The sequence below is a fragment of the Nilaparvata lugens genome, chromosome 11 (assembly GCF_014356525.2).
Source record: "Nilaparvata lugens isolate BPH chromosome 11, ASM1435652v1, whole genome shotgun sequence".
In the NCBI taxonomy this organism is placed as follows: Eukaryota; Metazoa; Arthropoda; class Insecta; order Hemiptera; family Delphacidae; genus Nilaparvata; species Nilaparvata lugens.
The window spans coordinates 14,095,367-14,108,795 of record NC_052514.1 but is presented as its reverse complement, the minus strand read 5'-3'; the positions used below and the strand labels follow the sequence as shown (position 1 = coordinate 14,108,795).

The 13,429-nt window shown below is 33.7% G+C and overlaps 1 protein-coding gene across 1 annotated transcript in view; it reads left to right on the top strand.

Annotated features, from left to right (window-relative positions):
* Positions 1-13,429, top strand: part of LOC111054016 (tachykinin-like peptides receptor 99D) — a 128,470-nt gene that overhangs the window by 67,032 nt on the left and 48,009 nt on the right. Inside the window, exon 2 of the mRNA XM_039437630.1 lies at positions 5,139-6,366. Coding sequence (XP_039293564.1) covers positions 6,124-6,366 — 243 coding nt within the window. The 5' untranslated portion in view covers positions 5,139-6,123. The remainder of the gene's footprint in view (positions 1-5,138; positions 6,367-13,429) is intronic.

The window sequence follows — 13,429 nt, the reverse complement described above, 5'->3', positions numbered from 1 at the left end:
ATTTAAAGAATTCCAGAACGAATAAATTATCGAATTTTCAGTTAGATATTATACTGAACTGAAATACAAATATAAAAATATTTCACAATTTCAATTTCTCAATAATTGTTCAATCCAATTCATTCAATTGCAACAAATATTTCTAGTGTTGAGGCTAGTACAGATTGAATAAATTTTAATACTGTATAACTAGTGAGTAATTATCATGAGTATTGCAACAGAGTCCAGAATTTAAAGTGAGAAACTCAATGAACCGTGGATAGAAAAGCTTGTTCAGTGCCTTAATATTCAGTACTATAAAATAATATTGACAATAGTATTCAATGCTTCCTATTTTAAGTTGTTAAAGATGAGATTTGTGTCCAAGATACTTATTTCTGCAATTTACAATAAGAGATTCCTTGAAAGCTAGATACAAGCAAATAATTATCTTATGTATTTGAATTAGTGATTTAGAGAATATTTTCAAGTTCTTTTTTACAAGGCTATTCTAATCAAACTTTGAGATTACTAATTTTCACATTCAACATCCTCTAATAATATCCAATTGATGTATATTAATATGTCACTAGAGGTACCAGAGGCAAAAAAACCCAGAGGTGTCCACAGGTGGGCGCAGACTGAATATTATTCTTTGGGGGGCTTAAAAACGAATTCCAAAAAAAGGTCTAACTAGGTTTTCGCGGGGCTCCCACTATGCATTTAGAGTGGATGCGTCATTGGGCTTAAAGTCATCCTTGTGAACATAATGTATATTATTCAAACTTTTGTTGAATAACTACTTGGAATTAAAACACTTCACTCATATGGGCTACTTTATTCAAATTAATAAAAACAACATAAAACTTGTATTACCCTTCTATCAAAACATTTCAAAAACATTAAAACATTCCAACGTTAATTTTTTTAAGGTTTTAAAATGTTTCAATGAATGGGTACTACAAGTTTTATTAATCTACTTGGAATTGTATCGTTTACATGTTATCATAGATAAATATAATTCAAAAGAACCGTTGTTTGTTATAGAATTTGTTTGTTGTTGTGCAAGGAAAGATATATGAACTTTTCCAAGTACTTAAACTGTTCAGAACATAGCAAAATGTATTATGACAAGTCTGTCTCCTTGCTCCTTCATGCCTGTTTCCTCCATGTTTCAAACTGCATGACCTACATACAACATCACAATAAATTTGACACCGTGACATCATCTTATGTAGATTATCTTTCACCCACCAACTGATCTTGATTGTTTGTCAACAATGCGGTATGCCATCATTCATAGCTCCAATCCAATATGCATCCTAATCATCACAAAATCACTCCCCCGCTTAATTGTTTATCAACATGTTTCATCAAGATGAAGTAATCAACCAATCGCAGGGATTAATCACAGTTGAATTGGCAGACAAGTGTTGTTTACTGCGCTCTTATCTTCAAACTGTCTGCAATATTTCTATGAGAAGCAGTTTCTCATGAGGAAAGCTGACGATTTGGAGTGAATCCTAGCTAAATTGTCAGTGTCATCCTTCAGCACGTCATCCTATCAGTGTCAAACATGATTATCAGTACTTCTTGACATTGTATGTTGACGCCTCAGAAAGGTCGACTCAAGAAACTTCGACGTACTGGTGTTCAGTTTTTCTTACCATAATAAAAGATCAACAGTTCGTTGGAAAGCGATATGCCAAACGTGTTGACGGAAGAAAAATGAACATGCATTATCTACGCTCAGTAGACTACAAACTGTCTGCGCTCTTTATCAGAGTTTGCTATTGGAACAATAAGCACTTGCAAAATGCGAGAAACTATATGTGATAAAATTGAAATAAAGTACAAAATTTTACACTTTAGTTTGTGAAGAATTTTGAGCTGAATAAGTCGCAAAAAATGTGTTGGTTACCAATAATTTGTTTTAGAATGTTTGGTATTTCAAGCTCAAATTCGGAGTAGTGTTTGTTAAAACTTTTCCATCCTATCTTCCCTCTATAGGTGAGTGTTCTTTACATGTGTACTGCATCATGAGGTATTTAACAAAACTAGTTATGAGTTTGAGCATTGAAGAAGTATGCTTTTGCTTTTTTGACGGATAAATGTATTAAACTGTATTACTAAAACGGGAGTATAATAATATTACTAAATAATCACACTAAATAACTATTGGATGAATATAATGTACCATATACTGTTCTATATAACAAGCTGAATTTCCAACAAATCCCATTCACACTTACTAGTCCTGGCTCACTATTTCATTCAGAATCTTCAAAAGTCATACTGCGAATTTTCTATGAATAATTTAAAATCTAGATCGTATGTATAGAGTCGTTATGCAATGACATTGGAGCTTTTATTCATTATGAACTCCAATAACTACAAATAAGAGAAAAATTCCCGACTATGGGAAAAAATCCTAAGAAATATAATAATTAGAATCTGAAAAATGTGAGAATCTTGGTGACATTTTTTTTCCAGTGATATTACAATGGCATACTTAAAATAGATGAATGCCAGCTTGATGATTTGTCGGAAGAAAGGTTGAGTTTTGCTTTAGTCAATAGGCTTATTATTAGTGTAGAAGCGTAAGACATTTTTTCACGGGCTACTGAAATCCATGATCTCGAAGATGAACCTTGAACGCAAGAATAAAAAAAAATGTATTCTTCCATTGATTTAATATGAACTAAACGTTGGAATATGAAATTCCATGCATCATGATTGAATTTTTAATGATTGATTAAGGTAATATTGTGACAATTTTATATTTCAGTCTAATATAATTTCTATCACAAGGTGCTATTTGTGAGCTTTTAAAGTTTTCTTTCTCATTCTGAATCAAACCCTTAATATTTTACTCTTCAAGGATATGGAATGAATGGAATTTTCTATTGGCTTCAAAACCAAGTGTATTGACTTCAACGTCAAATTCTTATATTTCCAAGGCCTCGTATAATACGGTACTTGTTTTGGAAAAGGCGACATGTGACACTAGAAGCATCTTCAAATCATAAGACGGGACTCGAACTCTAGAAGCCGAGGAGTTATTGCATTAGAACAGCGAGCTTTTCAAGGAACACCCATAGTGGCAAATATACAACACAGTCTCTGCCGCTCTGGAAAGGAATTGAAGTTTATGGAAGCAGCTCCTTTGAAGCGCTTGCCTCCCGTTCACAGCCAAACATAAACTGTAGTTTATATGGCAGGATTCTAATCTGGGAACATGTTTCACAATTAAAATTAAAAGGTCTTGAACAACGTGGTTTCCGACAATGATTACGATTCAACTCACATTGGTTGTTTAAATACTACTCAGAGCAAAAAATCTTTAGAGTAACTCTACTACAGTAACTCTATACAGTTATAGGCTATATTGATGTTGGTTCCAGCACCTAATCTTGTAACAAGCACCTCTTTATCTGAACTCGGTAAGAAAAATTGAAAAATTCTCAAAATCATTAATTATAGTTGAATGTCGTTTTTCTTCATCTAAGGGGGTAGATAAGATGAGACAGGAGTACATTCTCTCATTCACTATAAAAATAGTATTTTTTCAATTAATTAAAAACACACAAAACAAGACAAAACAAAATAGCAAAGAATTACAAAACAAATAAAATAAAATAAAATGTTACAAATATAAAAAACCATGGGCTTTGTGGTTGGGTGTGTTGGAGAAGAGAAAAAAGAAAGGAAGATACCTAGCCAACTATGGTTTCCCATGTAATAGGCAGGCAAAGAAGTGAAGAGAGAAGTGATGAGGAAAATAGAGAAGGAAGGAATGGGGGAAGGAAGAAAACAGAGGAATAGGTACGCAAAATAAAGGTAAGCGAATCCACTGAAAAATGAAAAAACTAATGAAAAAACAATGCTGGAGCAGAAATCTCGAGTCATATATCCAAATGGAAGAAGAAATTACTGTATGTCCAGTTTTTTATATCCAGTTTAGTTTTTTCGCTGACCTTATTGTCCATGAGAAAGTGTTTTGGTATGAGGTTCATTATTTTAGTACCTATTTAAATTAACTGCCTCGTTATACATCCAATATTAGTGTTATAGGTTACATAATTGTTAGCAGTGGCCCTTAGATTATAATAATTAAGTGTAGAGTTTATTGTGAGAGGAAAATCGGATCTATATTTTATTAAGTACTCAATTACGGTTTTCATGTATAATTGACGTATAGTCATGACCTCAAAATCACTAAAAACCATATCCGTTGGATAGAACCGGGGTGTGCTTAATATAGTTTTAATTACCAATTTTGTTCTACAAATAATCCAGCAATATGACTGTTGAAACAGTCTCCCCAAACAACTATGCCAAAATGCAGAATTGATTTGGCTAGAGCATGATACATCATTTTCAGGTGGTTCTTATTAAGAATTATAAATATATATTGTAATTGAACTCATTAAAACAGTCTATATCATACTCCTTAGTAGAGAGTAGATTATTGCAGGTAGATTCAATTGTAGTTCCCGTTCGTTAGCTTGGTTCATTCAGCAGTTGAATAAATAAGAGTTAAATAGCAGTAACTCCATAGAGACCAATTAAATGTGGCGTATCGCTTCTCCAAGAAATTCGTATCTCTCTGATTTTAGCTTCAGTGAGTTCTAATCAGAACGAAATAAGTTGTTAACAAATTTATAACTGGGAGCTTGGAGTGAACTAAAGTATCCTACTACAGATACTCCATTGAAAATTCGAGGGAAATCTGGCTTACATATAAATAATAATTTGTATGATATATTCAGGATGAATATGTTTTGTATCTTATATTTACTTGGTAAATATTGGAGGAGGAGTTCTATAATTCCTTATTAAGACGTAAAACTCTGCAAAATTATCGATCATTGAATTTCTAATTGCATCAATTTCTGCACAATCCACTAAACTTTGCATGGTGGAGACAGGAACTAAGTTTCGTTCGTTAAGTATCAAAGTTGAAAATTGAAACAAAACTTGCCATAGAAGTTTACAACCCTCATTCCAACTCAACCCCTCCCATGAATGCTATCGTCCCAATCACTGTGGTAAACTTTCTTGATAAATTTTTCTTCATTACCAGTGAATTTTTCACAGATTTCAGATTGGAACAAACTTGGTTGATTTTTAATGAAGATTTTTTTCTATTGTTCCAGGTCACTAGCGATTCAATTCAACTCCAGAGACAATGATTGCATCCAGCGACTCCTTCAAATTCGGTGAAACACTAGTTGAGGATGGGGGAAATGCTGAGATGGAAATATCTATTCCAGTTACTTGAAAGACTTTGTTACTTTTCAACAAACTATTCAACATTTCAATTGAATCTGAAAGAGGAACGGTTCATAGTGAATTTGATTGACATTGAATAAAATAGCAAACCTATACAGTATTCAAAACCTTATCGAAACATCTATAGAATAACTTCAATATTATTGAAATCAAAATCATTCAAACTGGAACCTTTCCACCAATAGCAACAGCGAACGAGAATTCAGAATCCATTACAAGCTTCTTACGATCAACGTTCAATTATACTGTTCCAGCAAAATTGAAGAATGCTGGGAATAATCATTTATAATTTTCTTGTTAGGCACCTGTGAGTATTAGATGGAATAATTGGTGGCGTTTTCTCAAAAAAATAGAAATTTGAAATAAACAAGATACTTCGCGAACATGTATCAGGTATCATACATTCTAGTATCAAAGACTCATCTGCTTTCGAATTCAATATTACAGTCATAAACACAAACTCAATCTATAGAAGCAGAGTACTGATTGAACCGCGTTTTGAAGGTAGCAAACAAACAAAATACAGTATCAATATTGGCACAACCAGGACTCTTGGATTAAATCTGAGTTGAACTGTAGTGTTACAATCTACACTACACTGTACGTTATTGATGAACACCAGAGTCCCTGTTCAATCAAGTGGGAGAATAGAGAGAAGAACAAACTAAAATATTCATACGAACAGAACTTCTAGATAGGATACCAGTTGCATTGACTGATACAACTCAGAGTTTTTGTCTACTAAAGGGGAGACAAACTGTTGATTATTCACCCAAACAGAACTACTAGATGTACTAGTTGCATTGAATCTTCAGATCTAGTGAAGTGAAAAGGAGATAAGAATAAATTATGATTGAGATCAACACCACTTTGGTTCCGTTGGTGGAAGAACCGATCTACGATGTGCCCCTGGAAGTGATGCTGTTCCTGTCGTTCTGCTATGGCTCTATCTCGCTGGCTGCCGTCCTGGGCAACGGACTCGTTATCTGGGTAATTGCGTCGAGCAGGAGGATGCGCAGTGTCACCAACTATTACATCGCTAACCTGGCTCTGGCTGACATCGTTATCGGACTCTTTGCTATACCTTTTGAGGTGAGTGCTGTTATTACAATCTTCACTGAACTTGAGCTAGTTTAACGAATGTGGATTGAGTTGGTCACAAACATGAAATATTGTAGAGGAATGTCAAAGAATGTCAGATCTGACTTTTTCCGTTAGGGCTACTCTTGAATATAAATAAAAATATAATAAAAACAATATAAAAATCTTGAAGCACCCTTCATTTTTAAAAAACTTTAAAATAGTCCAACAACTAGTTTCGGTGATCACACCATTGTCAGGTTATGAAAAAAATGTTCAATAAAAATAAATAAGAAAAAATACAACTTTTTTTATAACCTGACGATGGTGTGATCACCGAAACTAGTTCTTGAACTATTTTAAAGTTTTTTAAAAATAAAGGGTGCTTCAAGATTTTTATGTTGTTTTCATTAATTTAAAAAGTAGCCCATGTGAATAGAGTGTTTTTATAAAAATATAAATCTAAGTATTTTTTACTCAAGATTTGAGTAAACGATTTCAAAAAGGGTACTTATATTACTTTCTTTATCTATTTAGAGCTAGACTATGTTCAAATTATATCATTAAATATATATATATATATAATATATATATAATATATATATATATATATTAATATATATATATATATACTGTCATCATCCCTGGAGTGCCCAGACACAATTCTAGACGAGAATAGTTAACAGTATGTTAGTGGAAATCTAGGAATTATACACAGAAGGAAAAAACAAATAATTCCGAGAAAAATAATAAGTATGTTCACCGTAAAATACGATCAAAATACTCGTAAAGTGTATTGCAATTTTGATCATCATTATTCATCATACTATTCGAATCCTAACTGGTTATTCAAAAAAAATCTTTATAACCAAATACATCTTTCAGTATTTATCATAAATGCATGTTACAAAAAAATACATTTTTCAATTAACACTTTAACCGAAACACCGGTCTGTGAGACCAGAGGCAAAATTATTTTTTCTATAGTGGCAAAATTGTGAATCAAAAATTGCTACAGGCTCTAATACCTTCTCCCCCACTATTCCTCAACATTCTCCAACAATGCTCGTCAGTCCCCAACTCACGGTTATCAAGTAAACATCAATATATTGGAAACGTACCGGTCTCAGCTACCGGATCTTTCGGATAACGTTTATTTTTTACCGGTCTAGAATACAGAATTTTTCGACTAACAGATATTTTGAGTATTCAATTTTTTTTCTAATGTTTTTCTCTTCATTATTTCGGTATTTTATTGACATGTCGTTTTATCTGAAAAACTAATTTCGAAAACAATGGTTTAGGAAAATTGATGACAATGGATGAGTTATCAACCATACAAGCCCCAGCCTTTGGAACTTGTATCAATAGGATGCTTCACAATGAAGTGTCAAAATAAAAATTCGCTTGACGAAATATATGATTCCGACCGATATATTTATTTATGAACTTTTCTTGCTAATAAAATAACTGGAGGCTGAAAGCGTTTGCTCAAACAAGTTTCTTGATAACAATGAAAAACATTATTATTTTTAATGATTACTTTTCAGTTTTGCTCTAAAGCCTATATTGATAAAATATTCCTCCATGACTATTGTTCTGAGTAGTAACTGATAGTATATCTTACACGGATTTTTGTATTGTGTGTTTTCTTACATCCAACATTATACATTTATTACATATCAATGTTTCCATTTTTTTTTCTATTCTTCCATCACTTAATTTGACACTGAAATATACATTATACTATAATTTGAATTTACCAACGAAAAATATTCGAATTCATATTTAGTAGAATATATATCAAATATAACACTTTAAGCAAGACTCGGTCTGTGAGACCAGATGTTTCGGTTTAGGTCAGTTCTGACCATGTTTCGGTTAGAGTGTATCAATAATTTGGCGTCGATAGCCAATCATATCTTCGCTACGATGACTCTGTATATTTTGAATAATTGTCACTGTTTATTCCAACAAGAGTTATTTATTGATTTCGTAGTGATTGTGGAACCAACATAAATCGAGAAAGAAATATATGAAATCTGAAATAGTCCCGCTCCCGTCCTCCGTACTCTTTTCTTGAATGTCTTGAAAAAATTGATATTGTAGTAAGTAAACATGGTTGATGGCTCAACCTCATAGAAAAATCAAGCATTCATGACAATACAATATTGTATTGTAGGTTTAGACATCATGTTTTGGTGTTTGGAGGATAGATAAATGTTTTTCCCCTTGATCTACGGTACATTGTGATCTATTCTCTGCTGATCCTGCCGTTTAGGAATGTTGAGAACATAATTGAGTTTGCCAGTGGACTTGGGTGCTGAGGATGAAGTATCAAGAAATTCAATTTAGTAGCAATTCAGTTGTCGGCCTTGTGAGCTTGAAGGGATTAGATTGTAACGGAATAGTGTGGGCCTCACATTCAATTGAGAAACAGCACGTGCTATTCTGCTATAGGCCACCACATTGAATTGGCGACGCTATTGCAACGTATGCCTGTCATCCACAGATATTCACCATTGTTATGTATTGCTCACAACGTGAGGTTTTTCATCCCCCAAATGAAGCAGTTCATTGTTATCAAATTCACATGTTCCCAAATGTCATTAAACTTATCCTGAAAGCTATAATGCCTACACGAGGAGTGTAGAATTTACTCTATATGAGATATATAGTATTGTATAATATATTATAGTGAAGGTATTATCTCATTTCACATCTTAGTGAACAAAAAAATGTTAAACAAAAATTGTTTTCAAGTAGATCAAGCTAGGCCAGCAAGAGTTACATCTCTCCGTAACAACCATCTTTGTAGTCATATCCTATCATCCACTCACCCTATTTTAAATAATCTAGTCACTAGGTTACTGTACGATTTCAGAATGTTTCGACATGTACAGAGAAAGGTGCGCTGTTTTAGTTCATTAGCATTTGATCTCTGCTAGGGTATTGCACAAAATTTATCAACTTCTTACAGTATTCAAGTAGGTAATTTCCGGGATAATTCTAGATTCTTGAAAACTTAACACACTCTTACAGGGTATTTTCCATGCAGATAACATGTTTCTGGGGCAATCAATTTTCATTTCATGTCTCCAAAATGAATAGATTTGTAAGTGACGAAAATATGTGAGCTAGTAATGGAAACAGCTCTGCTTTCTACAAAATAAACTTTTTAAATAGAAAAGTTTGAGCTTCTATGATAAAATGTTCTAGCTTGAAAAGTATTAGAGGAGAGTTGCCAAAATCGTACCACTTCCTAAATCGTACCACCTTGATTTCTATGTGAATTAGAGTGATTGCAGCGCCCACGCGGCTGTATGTGTTACTACTCCATTATTGAAACAGTGGGATAAATTTCAGAGCACGTGCGATTTGTCTCGAAGTTTTTTAAATTGTTTAACTGTTTTGGAGCTAGCTGGTGGTGTTTTGGGACTTTTTTGATAAGACCTTCATGACCCTCTAGGTGAGTACTCATACAAGTTTGATTTAGTTTGATAAAATAGCAAAAATGTAGAGTATTTTGATTGACTAGCTCGTGTCTTCATGTGTTTTTAAGGTTAGAAATAACGTTATGATTGCCGCGATACCCAGTCGCCTAAATCGTACCTACAATGGTCTCTCAAATCGTACCAGTACGATTTGGGAGTCCATTGCATTCTATGCTCCATACTTGCCACTTTTGTTATGTAGGCACAAACAGTAGACTATTCCTTATCCAAATCTAATAGAAATTACTTTGTTTTCCATTCAAATGAATGTAAAAAAAAACAAACACAATTAACTATTGTGTTTCAGAATGGCAAAAAGGAAGTATGGAGCTTGGAAGGAAGAGGACATGGAAAGAGCATTGGCTGCATATAGAAACGGAGACATCGGTTTCAACGAATGCTGCAGACAATATGGAATTCCTAAACCGACTCTGAAGCGTCATTTAGATGGAAAAAATATTACTGCTAATGATGGGAAAAAATCAATGGGACGTCACACCACATTACCACCTGAAGTGGAACAACAGCTTGTTGAACACATAAAGAAACTGGAGGCATGTTTTTTTGGGCTTACCATAACTGACGTTCGTAGACTAGCATTTCAAATTGCTGAGAGGAATTGTATCCCCCATGTATTCAATGAAGAGAGCAGAATCGCTGGGAAAAAATGGTACTACAATTTTATGAAACGCCACAAGGACATTTCACTTCGTGAGCCTCAGCCAACATCTTTGGCTAGAGCTCAAGGATTTTCCAAAGAAAATGTAAATGAATTTTTTGTACTTTTGAGAAAGACTGTAGAGGAGAATAAAATTGATGCTACCTCTATTTTTAACATTGATGAGACAGGCGTGAGTACTGTACAAAACAAATGTCAGAAGGTGATAGCTGAGAAGGGTAAGCGAGCTGTTGGGTCCATATCTAGTGGAGAAAGAGGTGTTAATACCACTGTTGTTTGTTGTTCAAGTGCAGCAGGGATGTATGTTCCACCCTTAATCATATTTAAAAGAATGAGGATGTGCGATGATTTGAAGGTTGGAGGACTTTCTGCCAGCCGAGTGCCTCAACAAATCTTCAGAAGAAAATCTAGAGAAAGGTGATAATTTAGACAAAGAAACTTCAAACTTTAACAGAAATGAAAATCTAAACTCTCTCAACAGTTCGAACGATTCAATTTCAAAACTCAATGTTTCAATTGAAACTATTTCCCCACTTCCAATACCAAACAGAGGGAGGAGTAGCTCTACTCCAAAGATACAGAAAGCTGTAATCCTAACAAGCAGCCCATACAAGAATCAAATTGAACTAGCGCATGAGCTGAAACTTGCTAGGGAAAAGGTAAAGGAGCTTCAGATGAAAATCAAACCATTGCCTAAGACAATGAAATTGAACAAAACTAATCAGAAGGCTCCAGGAAGGTTCACAGGAAGAAAGAAGACATCCACAAAAACCAGTGAACCACAGGAAAGTGATTTGTCGAATGGAGAAAATAATCGAGCACTCCTAAACCAAGCTGGATCTTCCACCCAGAATGATGTAATAATTGAAGTGGATGCTCGAGAGTGGTTTTGTTCAATATGTGAAGAAAAAACTGTTGAGGATATGGTACAATGCTTAATTTGTGAAAATTGGGTTCACGAAAAATGTGCTGGTACAAAAAAGAGAATCAAGAAATATGTTTGTTACAAATGTTGTTCTTAGAAAACAAATAAACAATTCATTTTTTTCCTGAAAAAGCATTTCCAATAAAAAACTTGTTTTATCTATCATAAATTGTCATTGTATAATATTAATAATAAATATTTTGTGAATTTGTTTCTGTTTTCTGTTTTTCAATTGATTTCATCTCAAGGTATAATCAGGGTGGTACGATTTAGGAAACAGGGGGTACGATTTAGGCAACTAGTTTCCCAAATCGTACTGACTGCATGACTTCACTAAAAGTGTCACAGTATAGCAAAATATCTCCATTTGGGTTGAAAGAAGTGACATTTACTTCCCTCAACAACCAATCCTTTGAATAACAGTCAAACTTTGAAAAAATTGATCATTTTAAAGTGAGTAAAAAATAAATTTTAAAAAGTGGTACAATTTAGGCAACCTTCCTCTATTCCTCACCTTCATCATGGAAAAATAAATACACATTACTGATAATCCATCACTAAGAATTCATATGAATCAAGTTCTCATGTCATGAGATAAATTAATTGTATGGATTAGTAAACTTTATAATACTGCACATTTTTCAGGGATTGGATGCTCGTCACTACATGCGTTCAATGGTTAACATAATCTTAGATTCCACTTTTGCTGTTCCGTTGGAATAAGATTCGTTTGGATGAAAAATCTTAGAATAATACCGATTTTCCATGAAGCTATACTATTTTCTTGGAAAAGTTCAATTATCTTCACGTACCGCAGATCCTGAAGGATAATATTTAAGTCTCCCTTGATGAAGTTGTTGTTTTTCTTACTTGAGAAGCTCGCAACTGCTTTTGAAACAGGATTTCATTCTATCTCTTGGTTGGTTCCTGAATAAATTCATGACTTTCAAGCTTCAATCTTCCTACATTTTTTCATCCTTCAATTATCTCGCAAGAGTATCTGAGCTAAAAATTACTCACAGCGCGTCAGATGTGTCGGAAATTGACTTCAACATCTTTCCACCTTCTTCGAAAAAATTGAATTGGGTAGCATTTTTATGACAGGATCAAATGTGTACCATGTCATAGGTTGAACTGGTGTGATAAGTAATCTTTTCGATGGATATAGAAAGAATGTTCATTGAAGTTTGTGAGATGAAGAAACTTTGTAGATCTTAAATCAAAAATGGTATCTGCAATAATTCACGTAGAGCGAAAGTGTGATATTCCAGAGCTCTAAAATACCAGTAGGCCTATCAAAAATGAATATGTGATTACTCTTTCAACACCAATTGAATTGTATCATTTTTCATCCCAAATTGAATTTTTTGTTACTGGAAATGGTGTCAAATGACTTGAATCTCACAAAAAGCATGAATAGAACAGAATATTGATAAAGGAGCTTTCGCTCAATCTTGTTTTCTGATGAAACGAGGAATAAATAGTTCTTTGGAGGTTTACTTGTCAAATGTGTTTCATCTAGCCTAGAACCATGATTCAACTATGATTATGCAGATTATTTAGGAATTAACATAGAATTACATTGAAGAAATTACATGCAATACAAATCTATTGTGCGTACTACAGGAGAATGAATAGAATCTGCAATATAGAAAAATGATAATCTAGGTCTCTACCTACCTTTACAAATGCAATCTCTGTAGAGAATATTCAATAGAATGTATTAAGATGAGAAGTACTTGTAAAATGGGACGAGATCCTCCATTCGAATAAAGGTTGTTGAGCGTTCAAAGAAGAAGATTCAGCTGGATCTATGGTCTGAGGGTCAAGAACGAAGCAGATTAATAAAGGACTCGCACTTGCAACTGGGAATTGGAAAATTGCTGCGTCCTTTTCCCAATTATTGAGATACATGGGACAGAAACGGTAACAGACCACTATCTGGTCTCCCTATGGAGCAGCAAGGTTAATGAGGAA